The following is a 20,865-nucleotide window of genomic DNA, read 5'->3' on the forward strand; positions in this document are numbered from 1 at the left end:
CTCCAAAAGGTTTCACTTATATTCCTCTCCCTGAAGACAGCATTTTTAGTAGCTGTCACATCGGTACGACGGATTGAGGAACTCCAGGCTCTCTCAGCCTCAAAAGGTTTTTTCTCATCTTTCATCAGGACGACGTACTTATGTATCCTAGGCCGTCATTCCTGCCTAAAGTCTTATCTCAAGCTACTATTAGCCAACCTGTAGTCCTGCCAACGTTTTCTCCAAACCCGATGACACCAGAAGAAAGTGACTGGCACTGTCTAGATGTTAAGAGAGCTCTTACCATATACTTGGGGCGTACCGCTTCCATTTCGCTCATCTGACCATCTGTTCCTTTAGTTCCATGTAAGATCTTCAGGTCAAGCTGTATCTAAATCTACCCTGGCCAGATGGCTTCCATGCCATCCGGCTGGCATATGACTCCTGTGGTGCGACTATTCCTCCTCCGATTAAGGCTCACTCCACACGATCCTTCTGTCTCTTGGGCCTCCAGGTCTTCAGTCTCTCCGGAGAATTGTGAAGCAGCAGCGTGATCCTCATGGAACACTTTCATTAAACATTGCAGACTGGACATTTCCTCTGCTTCGGCAGCTGAGTTTGGACGTCAAGTCCTGCACGCTGTTCAGATCTAACTCCCTCCCTTTTTGGGGGGGATCTTGCTATATCCCAACGGTACTGCCACTATACGCCGGGAAAAACAGTAATTTTACTCACCGTAAATTCTCTTTTCCCAAGTATAGTGGCAGTACAGGTTTCCCTCCCTAATTTCGTTATAAGATAATGTTTTTCCATCCTTTGGTCCTCTTGTTATTAACTGACTGCTGGTCGCCGGTATGTGCAGTTATAGGGTAAGGGGGGGGTGGAGCTTAACCCCTTCTATCTTTTTTAGTGTTTGTCCCGGGGAAGAGAGCAAACCCAACGGTACTGCCACTATACTTGGGAAAAGAGAATTTACGGTGAGTAAAATTACTGTTTTTTTTACTACAGTAAATTAGATACAAGCAAAACAATGACACAATAAGAAAAGCCCTTCTGGGAAAGAACATTACAGCAGTGCATAAATGTTAAAATGGCAATTGTCATGAAGGGTGGAAAAAATAAAATCAGACAGTCATTGAAGGGGTTAAGGAACCCATCCCACCATGAAAAAGGAATTAAAATAGTATTGCTCAGTGCTACCACACACACTAGGGCACACGTGCTATGTGAGCTTTGTAGCTTAAACTGTACTCCACTGCTTAAGTCCTACACATGGGGAAAAAAACCAGTAGTACATTTGTATGGGTTAGATTTCTGGTCCCAGGTGGCTTGAGGTGGCTGTGCTGGTCACTGTCTTGGGGAGACAACAGCAGTGCCCCCACGATAACCATGATTGTGAGGGCAGGGTGTTTTTTTGCGTGATGTACCGGGTACATCACAGAACCGATGAGGCCACTTGGGTTCACCAGACCCGAAGAGGGATTAATAATTAACATACTTGCACACTAACACAGACAGTAAGGCACTCATGCCAACACCATTCACTAATACGCACATTCTAATACTCTGCTGATAACACCACACTCACTATCCAACAGCATACACCAATGCGCTCTGGCTCTTTACATATAAAACATACACACGCACACACATTCTGGCACTTTACATACACTTACACACTAACTCTGGCGTTCTACATATACACACACAGTGACTTACGCTGTAGTTGCCATTTTTGGCAAAAAAAAAGTATAAACGGGTATACTTTCATACCAGTACACTAGATTGTAGTGTTTTTGTAAGTGGGCTAGTACATGGCTATATTCCAGTAGGTCTTCAGCAGTTTAAGATGCATAGCACCAAAAGCCTGGCAATGCCATAATGTTGGATTGGCAGCAGGTTCAGCATGGGGCCTATGCGGGCTTGGGTGCTGATAATGGCTGATCTTTGCTGGCATGTGTTACTGATCAGCATATACCTTGGGGAAAAAGCTTTATTTAAAAAACACTAAATATTTAAAGGGGATGCCCAGACCTTGTGCATTTTACCCATGAGAAAATGTCACATGTTATTTTATAGTATCACTGACATTTCTTATTAAATTAAGGTTGGGGTCCTCTGTATAGATGGGCTAGTAGTGACCCTAGGCTTACCCCGCTTACCTCAGACAGGTCCATTGTTGCCCACAAACCTGGAGATTTAACTCGTGCTCCAGTGCCCTGCTCTCAACCTTCAGATTCCTGCCATTTTTTGTAACTGTCTTAAATTTTATACATGATGTGGAACATGTTCTTTGGTATTTCTCTGCAGCACTAAAAGTGTCTCCATATCTTGGACAAAAATTACACTTCTGCACTTTATTTTTACTTTTATAGCATCAGCAGTTTTTGTGCTGGTGCTATAGACACAGTACAAATTAATTAATAGCAGTCATTTATTGCTATTTATGTATGTTGCCAGTTTCATTAATTAAGAATAAATATACAATTCAGCTGATTAACTCAACACCTTGATGTGTTAATCGATTAAAAAATAAGTCTACAATTTGTATAGTCCTTCCACATACCAATTTACAATCTTTTTGTTCCCAGAGTTACTCAGTAGGACTGTACCTAGTGAGGCAAAGAACTTCTTCCGAACTCTTACAGAGGTTAAAAACCATTGGAGTGAAGCATCCAGAGCTATGCAAGACCCTTGGTAAGAATGTATTCTTCTACATGTCTATGAGCTTATAGTGTATTTTAAGCAGATAATCAGTTTCAAAGGGCAGTAATTGTTTTTATTGTATGTTGACCACAATTATTTAATAGCGGACATCGGTTTATACTATCTTCCTGCTCTGTGTTTGCAGTTAAAGAGAAGTTACGCCTGGATCCAGACAGTGACATAGCCACCACAGGAGTTAGAGTTTCATTGATCTGCCCGGTAAGAAATTCTTCAATATTAGTTTACTTTGGAAGCTTTACTACTGCAAATTGTTTAAGATTGTTTTAATGTGTAAGTGTTCTTCATGAGCATTTTTCCATTTAAAATACCCTGGGGTGTCTAGTTCTCAATAAAATATATGCTTAGATGGGGTTAATTGCATTGGTTGGCTTAAAAGATGTCCCAACTAGCACATGGGGCATAATGAACAGATTTGGGGAAAAATGGTTTTGAAATAGCAAAATGCTACCTGTACTTATTGCCCCATAACGTGCAGAAAAAAAAAGCAAAAAAAATCGGGTATTTCTAAACTCACTACTCATAGTAGAATCTATTTAGCAGTTTAGTAGTAAAATATTTTTCAAATTAAAGTGGGGGGGTGCGTTTTCCCCCTGACAATTTTTCATTTATTTTTTCATAGGAAATTAGATGATATGATCAAGAAATGGTATCTGAAGGAAGCCTTTCTTGTCCTGGAAAAAATACATAACTTGTTTGGGGTACACTAAATAGCAGAGGAGAAAATGACAGCTAAACACGAGCACCACAAGTGTTAAAACAGCCTTGGTCACGAAGGGTACAAAAAATAAACAGCCTGGTCCTTAAGGGGTTAAGATGGTGAATAAGAGGAAATCAACTTGCATAACTAAGCATTGATAATTGAGTTAACTTTACCGTCTAACTGCCTTCAGAAAGTCTTGCAATTAGATGGATGTTGGGAATAAACTAATAAAAGCAAACACTTATAGTAATTTGCTCCAGGGATGTGTTTTTAGGCGTTTCCTAAAACACCTAAACAAGGATGTTTCCACTAGTTTGTTACCACATTTGTGGTCACTTACAATTCCATTAAATGACCTTGAAGTTTTTTTTTTTTTTTTTTCCCCTTTCCCACTACACCCACAGCATAAATAGATCTGGAACTTTTAGAATTTATCTTGTATAAGCAGAATCACACTTCTCCAACTACATTCATGCTCCAAAGTAAATATCGGGCTAACCCACAGGCTTTCTGTTACCATCACACATTGCATATGAATATTCAGAATACCTACTTCAAATTAATTTTTTCTTCTGTAGTTGGTGAAGATGCGTCTTACTGTGCCCTGCCGAGCAGAGACCTGTGCGCACCTCCAATGTTTTGATGCTGTCTTTTACTTACAAATGAATGAAAAAAAACCAACATGGATGTGTCCCGTTTGTGATAAACCTGCCCAGTATGATCAGCTTATCATAGATGGGTAAGTAGTTGACTTAAGGAAAGGGAAAAGTTTGTATTTTGAATTGGGTACGAATAAAATTATTTTTGTTTCAGGCTTTTGTCCAAGATACTCAGTGAATGTAGGGATGCAGATGAGATTGAATTTTTGGTTGATGGCTCCTGGTGCCCGATAAAAGCCGAAAAAGAGAGAAGTTGTAGTCCAATCTGTCCTGTTTTAGACCTTGGTAAGTGTTTAACCCTTTAAGTGCTGTTGTCCAGGACAGATGTTCCCCTGTGGGAGGCTTGGCATATGCGTTTTTTTTTTTTCTTGTTTTGTTTTTTTTTTCTTCTCTATAGTTACATTTACGAGACAACCTTAGAAACACTTAGAAGCACATTGATAGTGTGTACTGGGGAAAAATGTAGAATGCCACTTGTTATCCTTCTCATAGTAGTTGCAGCCCACAGCCTAATCAGTCCATTTTTGGGGGGGGGGCTAGCTTGAGGGAGCACTGATGTCAGAACCCCTGATGCATGGTACCAGGAATCTGGTTTTTTTTCCCAGCATGCCAGGCATCTGTTCTCAGAAAATACCAGCTGGCAACATCTTAGCTCTTCTTTTCACAAGTAACGGATTCTTTACCACACAATACAGTTGAAATAATTTACTAATTTGGTGGCTCATGTAGTTACAGCAGACTTCTTTGTACTTGTGCCAGGTTCCCCAGACACAACAACAAAACCTCCCCCTCCAAGCAACACATCAAGTGAAAATGGGAAACCTGGACCAGATGTAGTGGACCTAACGCTGGACAGTTCTTCATCTTCATCATCTTCCTCTGAGGAGGAGGAAGAGGAGGAAGAGGCTGCAGAAAGGCCCCAGCAGAAGAGACGTTGCTATGAAAAAGGACTATTGTCAGCTTGCTGACAACATATCCCCAGTTAGACTCAAAACCGCGGGATACAGAAAGAGGGGCCTGTGCCCCATCCATTAAGGCCTGTATACATCACTTTCTCACCGCCCTTTTCGATCTATTTAACCCATAAGCCGCACAGAGGATCATTTTCAGCTGGCGATGGGTTAAACATTCGGATCTACTTAACTAGTTATAAGCATAGATCTTGTTGAGCTGGCATTGGATTAAGTATTTTAATTTGTTTCCACTATTTAAAGCTCTTTGCTGTTCAAAAACTGTTAGCGTATTACCCAAATATGTTGAAACGAAACCAATCAATGCCTCCTTTTGGTACAGTTTCCTCTTCCCTAATGTCAGTTGCATTTTTAAACTTAAGAAACATATTTTCTTTACTTAATGGTGCGCTTTGTAAGGGTGAAATACAGTAAAATCTTTACTCATTGTAAGAGTGGGGGTGGGGAGGCATGCATGTTTGGTGATATGGGCTTTTGCAGCATATTGACTAACTAAAACATACATGTAGAGCAGAGACTGGTCCCGGTTTGAGACACCAGGTGAAATATTTAGACGGTTGTTTCTTCGATATTGTGGAAACATGAGGAAGAAAAATGCTATTTTATCGCTGGATGTTCTTGGTAATATGCAAAAAGTGGGTGTGCTTAGTTATTTGGGGCACAAAATGGGGGCTGGGTCTACACAATGCTTTGAATTCAACTACCTCTCTGCTGTTCAGGTTTTATTTCTATGCTAGTTAAGGGGAGAGGTTTAATGCTGCTCTACACACTTTCTCTTCCTTCCTCTGTAAACCTAACCCACAACTGTACCCTGCTTTTGCTCCATGCAGGACTTTTTGACTTTTAAATACAGACTACCTGTCATAATTTTGTAATTTTCCATTGATGCTGTGTGAGAATTTTCTTCTGGATTGGAAGAAATCCAAAAGTACAGTCTCCTTCAGAATGCCATTAACCTTTCATTACCCCGCAATGAGGTTCTCCCTGTCTTTTCAAAATTTTATGTGCAGACAGAATGAGAGAAAATCTCACCCCTTCATGCTCCAACCTACCTCTGTCATCATGTGTCCTTACACATCCACAGTAGGTGGTTTAAATGTGTCTGAAGAACACCACCCAAATTCTTATGTTTTGGTATTCTCATACTGTTCCCCACTTTCCCATTTGCAAAATAGCATTTGTGACATTTTGATCAGGAGCAGGGAGAATTAAAAAGAAAAAAAATCAGGCTTTCATGTACAGAACATTAGAGCCTTTAGATTTTCACTCCTTTGGCCCTGGATATTTTTTTTCCTTTTGTGTGTTTGTTTTTCTGTAATAATCGTTTGCAGGACACCATGCAACCGTATCAACAGCAGCATGATGAAATTGTCAGTTTATTTTATTTGTCTAATTTAATTTTTTTAATAGTCTGATCAGAGTTCTACTTCTGTGAACATTTTATTTCATTATGAATGTTTTTTTTTTTTTATTATGGAAAATACTTTGGGAAAAATTTCTTAGCTTTTTTTTTATTTTCTCTCCATTGTACATTCCCCCAAAGGAAATAAAAACACAAAAAGATAGTGTTTGTTACAATAAAAATATTTAAAAATACACATTATGTAGCTTTTTGTGTTCCAGTAAAATGAGATTGACCATAGGGAAAAATGCACACTTTTTTGTAATTTTAATCTTTAAAATGTGATTCAGAAAATCTGCAACTTGCTTAATGGTTTGTGTACATCTGGTTTCATTTTAGACAGTGCTACATTTGTATAGATTTTTTTTCTTATTCTTTAGTTAGCTTTCATATAGCATAAATGGGACAAAACCACTAGATTACCACTGATTTGCATAGAACTAATGGGACATTATACTTGCTATTAAAACAAAAAACCTAGATATTGCCATTGACCGGTTTTGAAAGGAAAGATATATCTGTGGGACGTGCAACACTTATTGCATTAATTAAATAAGATGCATGGAGTTGAAGTAGTATGTTCTAAAAGTGTACTCCTGAACTACATCAAATATTAGTGAAGTGGTAATACATTTTCTATGGAATCCAACTGAATTGACTAAAGGTGGTATGGACCAAATCTTCAGTTGACCTAATATAATTTGAGCCACCCGCTTCAGTATGGTTGGAGGCTATGATGTTTGCTAGTGGAAAAACAAGTTTGCCACTATTTATGTAGGTGCATGACATCTCCAGCACTCATCTAAGTAGTTAGGGCAGGTGGAATGGAACCTTACACCATCTGGCGGCCAGTTTACAGGCTTTTTCTTGGATCTTGCTGCTAATCGAGCAATCATGATTCAATCCATCATTTTCATCCATTGGAAATGTTTTATGGTCCGACTTCCAGTAGTTTGCATAGTACAAATAAGTGAAATCGTGTTAACATAATCTCAGGCTTCTTCGCAAAATGTCCAGTCGGAAATATATCTATTTTTTAATTATGAGCACACAACGCCATGCTTAATATTTAAGCTTTACAAGAAAATGTGAATCCTTGTGCTCACCGAATTAGTCCGACTATCTAAACTTGATATCCTGACAGATGTGTTTGAGTCTGTGTGGCGGTTCCTTAGCTTCGAGAATCTCTGAAAGGCAGTGTGTCTAATCCTGGCGAAAGCTCAGGATTTCTGGTAATGGGAAAGAGTGGTGATGGGGCTTCGTGTAATGTGGTATGATCCCTGAGCTCTTTCCAAGCTTTAATTCTGCAAGTATTATGTGATGTCTCAATACTAGGAGGCCAAGGACTGAATTGTCTGAACCAGCAAAGTGGAATCTGTTATAGTGGCACACAATTTAGTGAATATAGTGTAATGCATGGTTAATGACTCATTCCACCACTGGGGTCAAAAGAATAGCCTTAGGTATTGCCCCGATACTATTTCTCTATAGGTTGAATGAGATGGCAATAACTGGCTGTTTACAAGTTGCTCAGATAAACTTCATAACTTATTTCCTGAGACACACAGCCTGCAATGGAACCTGTACTGGTAATACCTGCATTTTTATATCTTCTCTTGCTTTGCTAGGAAAAGCAAGGGAGTGTATGTGGCATCATAGGCATATAGTTCATGTAAATGTGGCATTGTCTGGGGGAAAAAAATGCCATATCGAACAGCTGCATCACAAAAAAAAAAATTGGAGCATTAAAACTTCCATGGTATCCATTGAGAATCTGATTTTTGAAGGGTTTATTTTAATTGCCTCGATCAGAGATGACAAGATGAAAATATGGCTGGGTGGCCAGAGAGTTATTTGATGGTGGTAGACCCTTCACCCCACACTCCTTGGCTGTAATGGGTTTTTATGGTGGAACACTAGCGACTCTAGCATTTATGGTGGAGATGGGGCAACCCTGTCTTGTGCTGATTGAAAGTGAGGATAACATTCTACAAAGTTTATTCTGATATTTTATATAAAAAGCTCTTGTTTATTGTCCTGAAAGCCAATCCATTTTAGTCAACTGAAAAGCTCCTCGTTTTTTGCATTTATTGACGGTACTGCTCTGGGCTTTTAGTAGTGGTCCACATTTAATGCATAATACTCAAATCCCTAGCCCCTCAGCCATGAGCTAAATATACTAATGATCATATTAAAGTGGAAAGGTGTGGCTGTATTCTCAACACTCATATATTGGCTAGCAGTTTAATGTAATTTAAGGGAGGGATGGATCAGTAACTCACACATGCATAGTGGTCCTTCTAGACTTGGTTATTGCAACAAAAAAAAGTTTAGGTGATAAGGCATTAATTTAGGTTTTAGAGAATGTGATGGCCAGGAAACTTGTCCCACAGAAAAAAAGTAACAGCTTGCAGTAATGCCTCTCTATTGGAAATTCTAATGCGGTGTTAGCCTGTGGAAATAATCCCTAATTCTACTGGTTCCAATGTTTTTTTTTTCTGATTAGAGTGAATATTGTACAAGTCGGAAAAGAGTGCATATAACTATCTGGGAGTTTCTTATAAAATACATCTATGGAAAGGTTTATTATGTCCTTCCCAAAATATTTCTGGCCTACTGCCGAACAGTTTTCCTGGAAATAGTGTGAAATGTTTTTTTATTTTATATACCTGAAGGAAAGTAGCCAATCTCCCAATCTCCAAAAATGTTCCCAAGGTGTAGGATCAGCAAGTTGGAGGGCTAAATGTAAGAGCATGATCTGTCCAAGAAATAGAACCCAGAGTATTGTTTCTATCTATAAAATCCAAAGTGACTGGAAAATGTAGAATGTTGTGTATGTAGAATGAGGGTGTGCTGACTTTTCTGACAAAAATCATAGTTTTGTGCAGCAGTTGTTTTACCCTCCTGGTTATATATGGAGGATCTGTATCCATCGGATAACTAGTACAGTCGAAGATCCAGAGCAAGGTTCCGTTCAATTAGAGTACGTAACAGAACTTTAACAATATCATGATTTGGCGTGTATATGCATGTTGATGGTCATTTTAAGGATACCAAATAAACATTCAATTAAAAAAATCGACTTACCTTGTTGGGTTTTTGTTCCAAGCGTGTAATGGAGTGATTATGGGTGAGTAAAATAGCTAATCCTTTAGAAGTGGGTGACATCTGAAACACTGAATTTTCTTCTCCCCAATCCAAAACACAATTTTACACTATAGAACAGTACTTTCAAACAGTCCTGCTCTGTAGAATTTTAGATCTACTTGTTGCTAAACACCTTAGCAATTTGTTTGACAGTGTAGTTTAATCTGTGATTTTTCTCGTACCCTTGTATTGTCAAAATTCCAGAAAATATAGACAACAGATATAGTGCCCCTGAAGGGTAGCACATATGGTGTGGATATCACATCTTTACTAAAGGGACCACTTGTCTTCAATCGTGATTTACATTTTCTTCGTTCAGTACATCCATACAAATGATGCATCAGTTACCAGATCAAGGGGGGGGGCTTTCTTTTGAAATGTCTGTAAACTATTTTGTATGGAAAGCAAATGGGAAAGGTGTTTTGGGTCCCCCCGTATAAAATTAAACATGTTTTCCCTCTACAGTAGGGAAGTCCAACGTGTGGCCCACAGGCCAAATGCTGCCCGCCTGACTGTCCCCCGCGAAATTTCCCGGTGGGCTGGCAGACCATCACTCAATGCCAACCGCACGACTGCTGCTTTGAACTTCGCATCTGGGCGGTACAAAACGGTTTGTGCCGCCCAGTGGCAGCGATGCCTCAGCTCTTTGTCCTACCCCTTGATGTGAGGTTCAAGGGGGTGGGCTCACAGAACCTCCTCCTGACAGGGAGAGGATCATCAAGTCAGAGGACCATAGGAAAAAAAAAATGTATTGCCAAAAAAATAAGGGTTTTTAGGAAAGTGGACCCATATTTAAGGAGGGGGAGAAATTCCCCCGGGACAAAAATTAAACAATACAAAAGGGGGGTGGCTGGGTTGTGGCATTACAAAATCAATAGGGCTGGGGGGTAATACACATGGCAGTGGGGGCATCCATACACAAGAGGTTGGTTTGGCATCGCATTAGCCAATACAAAAAGGGTGGGGCATCAATACACAATGGATGGGATTGGGTGGGGCATCACGTAAATCAATATACAAGGGTGTGGGGGCATAAATGCACAAAGGGGCAATACACAATGGTGTGTGGGGGACGGGGGCATTAATCAATACTAAAGGGTGACGGGCTGGATCATCAATACACAGTGGGGCAAAAATACAAAAGGGGCAGTTAATGACAAAGCAGTGTAGAAAATAGTGTGTTTGGGTGTCGGTGTGGTAGAGCCTGTCCTGATGTGTGTGTTTGGGTGTCGGTGTGGCAGAGCCTGTCCTTTTGTGTGTTTGGGTGTCGGTGTGGCAGAACCTATCCTGGTGTGTGTTTGGGTGTCAGTGTGGCAGAGCCTGTCCTGCTGTGTGTGTGTGTGTGTGTCGGCGTGGCAGAGACTGTCCTGGTGTGTGTGTGATTGGGTGTCGTTGTGGCAGAGCCTGTCCTGATGTGTGTGATTGGGTGTCGGTGTGGCAGAGCCTGTCCTGATGTATGTGTGTGTGTGGGTGTCGGTGTGGCAGAGCCTGTCCTGGTGTGTGTGTTTGGGTGTCAGTGTGGCAGAGCCTGTGTTGGTGGGGCAGAGCCTGTCCTGGTGTGTGTGTCGGTGTGGCAGAGCCTGTCCTGATGTGTGTGTTTGGGTGTCGGTGTGGCAGAGCCTGTCCTGATGTGTGTTTGGGTGTCAGTGTGGCAGAGCCTGTCCTGGTGGGTGTTGGTGGGGAAGAGCCTGTCCTGGTGTGTGTGTCGGTGTGGCAGAGCCTGTCCTGCTGCGTGTGTGTGTGATTGGGTGTCGGTGTGGCAGAGCCTAGCCTGGTGTGTGTTTGGGTGTCGGTGTGGCAGAGCCTGTCCTGGTTGTGTGTGTATTTGGTTGTCTGTTTCCTGGCACTTTATTTACTGCAGGAATAAATAGAACTATTTAGTTTTAATTATCCGTAGATAAAACGCCCACCTGAATTTGTAGTCACTTCAGAGGACAAAAATGTCTTCACCCAGAAAACAGTGAGAGGAAAAGTAAATGTTTTGTGTTATTTACTCTATTTCAATCTGCATATTTTATTAAAAAGGATTAGTGTCACTAAATTGTGACTTTAGATGTCCCATGTATGATGACTTTTTTTAGTGTACTGATTACTCCCAGTCCCATCACATAAGATTTTAATCTTGTATTATCTGCCGAGCACTGATGTCGTCTTTATCCAGTACACATCGATGCAGAGGAGTTAAGATTCTATTTTATTTATTTCCATAAAATGGCCACCAAAATCCTCTGCACCAGGCCCGTGATCCTCTTAGTCTGGCCCTGGCTCCAGTGTGCATCAGCCAGTTTAAATCCAGCTTGTACCCACAGGGTGCTCCAGCCTTGTGCAGTTTTATTTGGCTAAACTTGTTTTAACCCCTTAATGACAATTGCCGGTCCTGGCACGGCACGGAAAAGCATGTGCTTTACGACAATTGACGTGCCAGGACCGGCACGTCTTTAAACGGGTGCAGAAAGCGATAGTAGATCGAGGCATCTCTGGCCCCTCCACGGGGCGTCAACATCCGCCATACTTTGTATGGCGGCGGACGCCCGTTTTAAAAGCGTTTAGGAGGCGATCGACGATCGCCTCCTAAACTTAAATGGTGTCGCTGGAATGCCTCGATCAGGAGGCATCCAGCGACACCAAACACTAACCTTTTGATGGGCTGTGACCGCTCCGGAGAGCGGTCACAGCCGCAGCTGCCGGCAATCTTCGCCATCAAGGAAGATGGCCGCCGTCCTGTAACAGGAACCACAAATTTTAAAAGTTCGCTAGATGGTCCAGACCATCTAGAGAACTTTGGCTCCACTTGCAGGTTGAATACAGGTACTGCATTCACCATGCAAGTCAATGGAGCCCAGCTTTCTAATCACAGTGTGATTCGTAAAAATAAATTAAAAAATAAAATAAAATTAATAATATTTAGAAAAAAATAGTAAAAAAACAGTAAAATGTAAAAATCATTTCCCACTGATGTCACTATCAGGGGAACCTCCAAGTTGAAAAAAAATGTTAAATTTTTTTTTAAAAATAATAATAAAAAAAAAATATATATATATATAAAAAATATATTTTTGTGAGCAAGTCCTAAAATTAGCATATTAGCTTAAAACAATTCTCGCATGGAAAGAGTTAAAATACTGGCATATTAAATGCCCGTGGGGTGTCTACTTTTAAAAAATGTATGATTTGATGGGGTAAATTGAATGGGCTAGGTTCAACAACGTCCCAATTAACACGGGGGGAAGGATGGCCACACATCTAATTTCCAATTAGAAAAATGCACACGTACCAAATGTGGCCTTTTAGTTCCCCCAAAAAATGACACACCCATGCATGTGGGGTATCACTGCACTCAGGAGATGTTGCTGAACACATTATGGGGTGTCGTGTGACAGCGGCATATACCAGGAGCTGTAAATTCATACATAAAGTAGGTGTGTGTGGGAAAAATACACACACAAAAATATTACTGCAAACTTTGAAAAAATGCTGGTGGTAAAATGTGTGCATGCAAAGAGTTAAAATACCAACATTTAAAATACCCTGTGGTGTCTAGTTTTGAAAAATATATGGTTTTGTTGGGCACACTGAAATGGCCTGGCTCAAAGATGTACCAAATAGGGCATGGGCAGTGGATCCCCAAATGCCAAAGTTCAACATTGAAAAAAGCGCATGCCCCAAATGTGGCCCTTTTGCCCCCAAACAGCCAGGCAAAATCATTCATGTGAGGTATCGCTGTACTCAGGAGATGTTGCTGAACACATATTGGGGTGTTTTGTGATAGTGACATATACGAGAACATTTTAATTCATACCTGAATTAAAATGTGTGTGGAAAACCAAATGCAAAAAAATGACTACCACAAAGTTTGACAAAGACTGGTGGTAGATATGGTGCATGGAAAGAGTTAAAATACTAGCATTTGAAATACCCTGGGGTGTCTAGTTTTCAAAAATATATGGGTTTATTGAGCACACTGAAATGGCCCGGCTCAAAGATGTACCAAATAGGGCATGGGCAGTGGATCCCCAAATGCCAAAGTTCAACATTGAAAAATGCGCATGCCCCAAATGTGGCCCTTTTGCCCCCAAACAGCCAGGCAAAATCATTCATGTGGGGTATCGCTGCGCTCAGGAGATGTTGCTGAACACATATTGGGGTGTTTTGTGATAGTGACATAAACGAGAACATTTTAATTCATACCTGAAGTAAAATGTGTATGACAAAACAAATGCAAAAAAATGACTACCATAAAGTTTGACAAAGACTGGTGGTAGATATGGTGCATGGAAAGAGTTAAAATACTAGCATTTGGAATACCCTGGGCTGTCTAGTTTTCAAAAATATATGACTTGATGGGGTAAATTGCATTGGCCGGGTTCAAAGATACCCGAAATGGCACAAGGGGGGAAGAATTACCAGATTTGGAAAAAATGGCTTTGAAATAGCAAAACGCTACCTGTACTTATTGCCCCATAATGGGTAGAAAAAAGCAAAAAAACATAAAAACATAAAAACATTGGGTATTTCTAAACTCAGGACAAATAGTAGAATCTATTTAGCAGGTTTTTTCATTACCTTTTATAGATGAGTAAAAGATTTTTCAACTAAAAGTTAGAAACAGTCATTTTTTTCTAAATTTTTCACCATATTTTATAATTTTTTTAATAGTAAATAATATGATACAATCAAAACAATGTCATCTAAAGAAAGCCCTTCTTGTCCTGAAAAAAACAATATCTAATGTGTGTGGGTTCAGTAAACGGGAAAGAAGGAAATTACAGCTAAACACAAGCAGCGCAGAAATGTTAAAAAGGCCATTGTCACAAAGGGTACAAAAAGTAAAATCAGCCTTTGTCTCGAAGGGGTTAAATGGTTTGTGGACTGACTTTGTTTTACTGTTTAAGTAATTCAGCATTGATAGAATGACATAAAAGTTGATCAAAAAACGTTTCCACTGCTTTTTTCCTTATCGCCAAATTAACCCTTTATTAATATGCATTATAAAGCTAACAGGCCATATTTCTGATTATGCCACTTAGTATGCCTAGGATTTTTACTTTGGTAATTACAAGGCCAATAGTGAATCAATCTTTCCAGAGTATTTAATTTACACTCACTGGCCACTTTTAGGTACACCTTGTTAGTACCCGGTTGGACTCCCTTTTGCCTTCAGAACTGCCATCATTCTTCATGGCACACTTTCTACAAGATGCTGGAAACATTCCTAAGAGCTTTTGGCCCATATGGACATGATGGCATCAAGCAGTTGGTGCAGATTTGACAGCTGTACACCCATGATGCAAATCTCCTGTTCCACCACATTCTAAAGTTGCTCTATTGGATTGAGATCTGGTGACTGTGAAGGCCATTGGACTACAGTGAACTATTTGTCATGTTCAAGAAACCAGTTTGAGATGATGTGAGCTTTGTCATGGTGCATTATCCTGCTGGAAGTAGATGGACATGGTCAGCAACAATACTTTGGTAAGCTGTCACGTTTAAACAATGCTCAATTGGTACTAAGGGGCCCAAAGTGTGCTAAGAAAATGTTTCCCACTTCATTACACCACCATGCTTTCATGTTGTTTATGCCAAAGACTGACCTTGCCATCTGAAAGTCCAGCTGGAACTGATTGGGGGTTCAATGGTTAAGGAAAATAAGCCTGGGAGACTATCTTAAACTTGCAGTAGTCCATATCAGATAAACACACTGATCAACCATAACAGTATGACCACTGACAGGGGCAGGGGCGTACCAAAAGTATTTGGCACCTGGGGCGGATGCTGTATGTGGCACCCCCCCCCCCCCACACACACACACACTTTAAAACTGCATAGCTTCTATCGTTATATACTGGCGCAGACACTGAAGGTGGTACAGCATAACACCTATCACTATATACTGAGGCAGACATTGACGGTGGTACAGCGTAATCCCTATCACTATACATTGAGCCAGACATTGACAGTAGTGCAGCATAACTCCTATCACTATATACTAAGCCAAACATTGATGTAGTGTGGGCCTACCACTTCATTGTCTGGCTTAGTAGTAGGGATGCACCGAAACGAATTCTGGACTGAAACACTTTTATTTAAAGAAAGTCACACACCGAAATAGGACAAAAAATAAATAAATAACAATATTAATATATATATATATATATATATATATATATGATTGTTAACAGCAATCACACTCCTATCATGCCCAGGCATACCCAGATTCCAGCATGTACTAGCTGACTTGGCATGATAGCAGCAATCACACTCCTATCATATCCAGGTTCTAGCATGTACTGGTTGCCTGGGCATGATAGGAGTGTGATTGCTGTCGGCAATCATGTATATATTAATATTGTTATTATTATTGTTCACATGTGGAGGCACTGGAGGCATAGAATCAGACATACAAATCCCGTATTTGCAAGTATACAGTAATAATGTATGGAAACATAGCATTGCAGGTATAGATCAACTGGAAATCACATAAAAACTCAGCAATAAAGGTAGAGATAAAACTACAGGCATAGATGATAGGTTGCACAACCCAAAGCCAGCCCTGGTGTCCACACTGCCCACATAGAACCTGACCAGCATCCAGATTACACACAAAGGACCTGCCATATCTGTCCCCAAACAGCCTAGCATGAGTCAACTTTGTCCCCAAACAGCCCGGCCGGTGCCATCTTTGTCCCATAACCACCCTGCCTGTGTCATCTTGGTCCCCAAGGCTCAAACATCCTGCTTGTGCCATCTTTGCCTTTCCACAAATCAATTATACATCTATCATACACACAAACACTTTTACAGTCACTCACTAATTCACACTATCATTCACATAATTAATTCACACAATCATTTATTCTCTCACTCATTCACACAAGTTTTCCACACATTCATTCATTCTCTCACCCATTCTCACAATGCATCCACACATTCATTTATTCTCTCACTCATTCTCACTGTTTATTTATTCCAATATACTTACTACCCACCTTTCCCCCTTTTCTACCCCCTTCTCACTCCCTTCTGCCCTATCTACCCTTTATCATTCCCTTCTGTCCTGTCTTACCCCCTTCTGTCCTATCTACCCCTTATCACTCCCTTCTTCCCTATCTACCCCTTATCACTCCCTTCTGTCCTGTCTACCCCCTTCTGCCCTATGTACCCCGTTCTGCCATATCTACCCCTTCTCACTCCCTTCTGCCCTATCTACCCTGTCTCACTTCCTTCTCCCTATCTACCCCCTATCCCCCATCTCACTCCCTTCTGCCCTATCTACCCCTTCTCACTCCTTTCTCCCTATCTACCCCCTCCTAACCATCTACCCTCTCCCCCTTTGAAGTTCACTTACCTGGAACAGCATAGAGTGATGGGAGTTATGATGTACTTTAGAGCATAATTATAGAATGAAAAAGACATTGGAAATGGTACAGCATAACACCCATCACTCTCACACACACATACCAATCCACACATACCAATCCACTCTTACTGTCACTCTCACTGAATGCTTTCCTACCTTTCCTCTGTCACTTTTCTTCTTACAGCAGTCAGCTCCTTTTCCTCCTCTTCGCTCTTCTTCTTCTGTCTTCTTCTGTCTTCTTCCGGTTCAGAGGTCACGGACGGCGGTGGGCGCGGCTTCAGTGTTGTGCGCCAGGATCCGACAACAAACTCCGGCGCACAGCAGCAGTTGCCGCGCGCATCGCAAGGAAGCCGTATCGGAGGTCTTTAACAGACCTCCGGCTCCCTTGAGTGATTTTAAGCCGGTTAAAGGATCTCCCTTGCCGCTCCCTTGCGAGCCTGCTCCTCCAGCGGCGGACATTACAGTCTGTCTCTGGAGGGGTGCCCGGTGCCGGCAAGTTGGCACCCCCCTGATGAGCGGCACCCGGTGCGGACCGCCCCCCCCGCCCCCTGCTAGGTACGCTACTGGACAGGGGACGTGAATAAAACTGATAATCATATCATGGCCTCTGTCAGTGGGTAGGATATATTAGGCAGCAAGCAAAGATTTTGTCCTCAAAGTTGTGTTAAAAGCAGGAAAAATGGGAAAGCATAAGGATCTGAGTGACTTTGATAAGGGCCAAATTGTGATGGTTAGACAACTTGGGTCAGAGCATCTCCAAAACTGCAGCTCTCCCGGGGTGTTCCTGGTCTGCAGTGGCCAGTATCAAAAGTGGTCCAAGGAAGTAAAAGCGGTGAACCGGTGACAGGATTATAGGTGGCCATGGATTGTTAATGCACATGGGGGGCGAAGGCGAAGGCTGGCCTGTGTTTTCAAATCCAACAGATGAGTTACTGTAGCTCAAATTGCTTTAAAAAAAATAAAATAAAAGTTTATGCTAGTTCTGGTACAAAGGTGTCAGAACACACAATGCATCACAGTTTGTTGCGTATGGGTCTGCCTAGCCACAGACCAGTCAGGGTGCCCATGCTGACCTATGTCTACTGCAGAAAGAGCCTACAATGGGCATGTGAGCATAAGAACTGAACCATGGAGCATTTTCTATTACAGCACGTGGATGGCTGGGTACATATGCATTGCTTATCTAGGGAATGCATGGCACCAGGATGGATGCACCATGAGAAGAAGGCAAGCCGGTATAGGCAGTGTAATGCTTTGGGCAATTTTCTGCTGGGAAACCTTGGGTCCTGCCATGTAGATTCTACTTTGGCATGTGCCACCCACCTAAGCATTGTTGCAAACCATGTACACCCTTTCATGGACACAGTATTTTTTGATGGCATTGGCCTCTTTCTGCAGGATAATCCGCCCTGCCATAAAGCAAAATAATTCAGCAATGGTTTAAAGAACATGAATTCAAGGTGTTGACTTGGCCTCCAAAAACCCCAGATCTCAACCCAATCAAGCACCTGTGGGATGTGCTAGACAAACAAGTCCAATCCCTGGAGGCCCCACCTCACAACTAACATGACTTAATGCTGCATTCGTCTTGGTGCCAGATACCACAGCACACCTTTTGATGCCTGGTGGAGTCCAATCTTAACGGGTTAAGGCTGTTTTGGAGGCAAAATGCATACCTTCACAATATCAGGCAGGTGGTCATAATGTTATGGCTGATCGGTGTAAGTGCTAAAAAGGCAGGACTTCCAGGATAGAGTTGACAGAGGCAGACATTTTATCAAGCTCCACACACCAAAAAATTGATTTAAAATAAATGTAAAATTCACAATGACCTTGTTGTAAGTAGCACCTCTGACTCTGCCTTGGTGAAACATGGATAAAGTGGTTCAATGCCAGCAGTAGAATAAAACTAAACAGCTGCAGCACATCACATCCTTGTTGGAGGATGACTCTCTATAAGACCCAAACACAAATCTTAAATCTTGATACCATTGCTCAACCAACATTAAATAGATCTCTGGCCCTCATTTGAACACTTGGTTCAAGAAGTTCACACAAGCTGGTGGGACCAACACAGTGATGTGGTGACACCGTGAACATTTTGCAACAAAGATTAAAAGCTCAAATAGATTATAGTCATAGCACACACACTTGTAAAAATCTGTAAAATTGGAGATGGGGAAACTGTTTTTGATAGCTTGAATCAATAAAAAACAAAAAAAAAGTATTTTGTCAACATTCCAGTCCTGATTACCTATGGATTTGCACGTAAACATAGATGGCTCTTCTGCATCACAAATTGAGAGGACTAGTCTAATAGAGTGGGAGACAGCAAGCACTATTGAACTTACATTTTCAAGATAAACTGCACTTAATTGTAAACTGGGGCCAAAAAAGCATAGTTTTGATGGATATAGATGCATACATTTTGAGTTGTCTTGTGACTAGGGAATTGCAGGAAGGGCTAATCACACCTGTGGAGGAGAAGAATTTGATAGTCTTCATTGCAAATACAGTGGATATAAAAAGTCTACACACCTTTGTTAAATGCCAGGTTCTTGTGATGTTGAGACAAAGATAAATCATGTCAGAACTTTTGCCACCTTTAAGTGACCTATAACGTGAACAATTCAATTGCAAAACAAGCTGAAATCTTTGACGGGAAAGAAACAACTCACTATAACCTGGTTGCATAAGTGTGCACACCTTTAAACTAATAATTTGTTGAAGCACCTTTTGATTTTATTACAGCAATCAGTCTTTTCTCAGTCAGTCAGTCAGTCTCCTGTATGATTGCTTTGATGCTCAGCCTATGAGAGGAGAGGATCCGTGCTAGGAGCTTGTGGAATATCAAGGCCATGGTGAGAACTGAGCAGGGGAGTGAAGAAGGCAGGAATATGACATTGCTGTCATAGTTCATCTTCAGGGCCTGATCTTAGCGTGTGTGCTGCTTTCACCTAAACAGTAAACTGAAATCAAGATTTCAGTGTGCCTGGCAGTCAGCAAGCTGCCGCAATGCATAATATCCTGAATAAGTCCAAAGGAGCTGTAGTTACCCATAGTGGTATTGATCCCTGACAAATGTACCAAGTTCCACTTTTAAGCCACAGCATTAGTGAGGTGAGAACAGAGCTGCAGAATGACCTCTGCAAGGGAAGACAAAGCCAGGAAAAAAAAGAGGCAGCATTCCAGGGCTGCCTTAAGGCACCAAAGAGGTGTACCTTATTAAACTATATACCAACATATACTACCCTTTGTCAGGTAGGGCTACCTGAATCAAGGGCCACACCAGATTGCCAATAAAAGGACATCTGCATTTGGGAGGAAGAGCTGGGTGTTACTAGTTAGTTACAACGTTTCATTTATATACCTTAGGACTATGTGCCCACTACTAAAACTGAGCTGCATGGCTGTAGTAGCCATGTCTTTCTGTTATACTAATTTATGTGTTACACAGGTATTCTAATACACCTTATACAATTTATGCGCATTATTATAAATTATTGTGGAAGGAACCGTCTCAGTGAGAGGGTTCCCCTCTTTCAGTTAGAAAAATGGCATTGAAGGGTGAATTGTCCTAATCTCCCCCATAGTTGGCACTCTTGGGGCTCCTGAGTCTCTGCTAACAAGTACTTCAAATGTTGGACAACCCTGGAACCCCACACTTTTTAGTCATGTATCTACTGCTGAAAAGCTCTGTTTAATTAACATATGCAATAACCTGTAAGCCATAGTTATACCTCATTTCTTATTATTCCTCTTCCATGAGGATTATAGCATCCTCTTTGCCAGTTTCATATTGATGGTGAGGTCAGAATCCATATAACATCCCTTGACAACTTGATGTAGACTGATTGATTATCTTAAAAGACCAATTCTGTTTGGTAACATCCAACTGAGAAATTTTGATAAATGCCTTGAAA

At 41.2% G+C, this 20,865-nt stretch overlaps 1 protein-coding gene across 1 annotated transcript in view; it reads left to right on the forward strand.

The window, feature by feature from the left end:
• Positions 1-6,632, forward strand: part of PIAS4 (protein inhibitor of activated STAT 4) — a 30,299-nt gene extending 23,667 nt beyond the window's left edge. Inside the window, exons 7-11 of the mRNA XM_053461737.1 lie at positions 2,571-2,676; positions 2,831-2,904; positions 3,985-4,145; positions 4,220-4,350; positions 4,825-6,632. Of these exons, the coding sequence (XP_053317712.1) occupies positions 2,571-2,676; positions 2,831-2,904; positions 3,985-4,145; positions 4,220-4,350; positions 4,825-5,033 (681 nt within the window). The 3' untranslated portion in view covers positions 5,034-6,632. The remainder of the gene's footprint in view (positions 1-2,570; positions 2,677-2,830; positions 2,905-3,984; positions 4,146-4,219; positions 4,351-4,824) is intronic.
• Positions 6,633-20,865: the final 14,233 nt, after the last annotated feature.

Source organism: Spea bombifrons, chromosome 1 (assembly GCF_027358695.1).
Source record: "Spea bombifrons isolate aSpeBom1 chromosome 1, aSpeBom1.2.pri, whole genome shotgun sequence".
NCBI lineage: Eukaryota > Metazoa > Chordata > Amphibia > Anura > Pelobatidae > Spea > Spea bombifrons.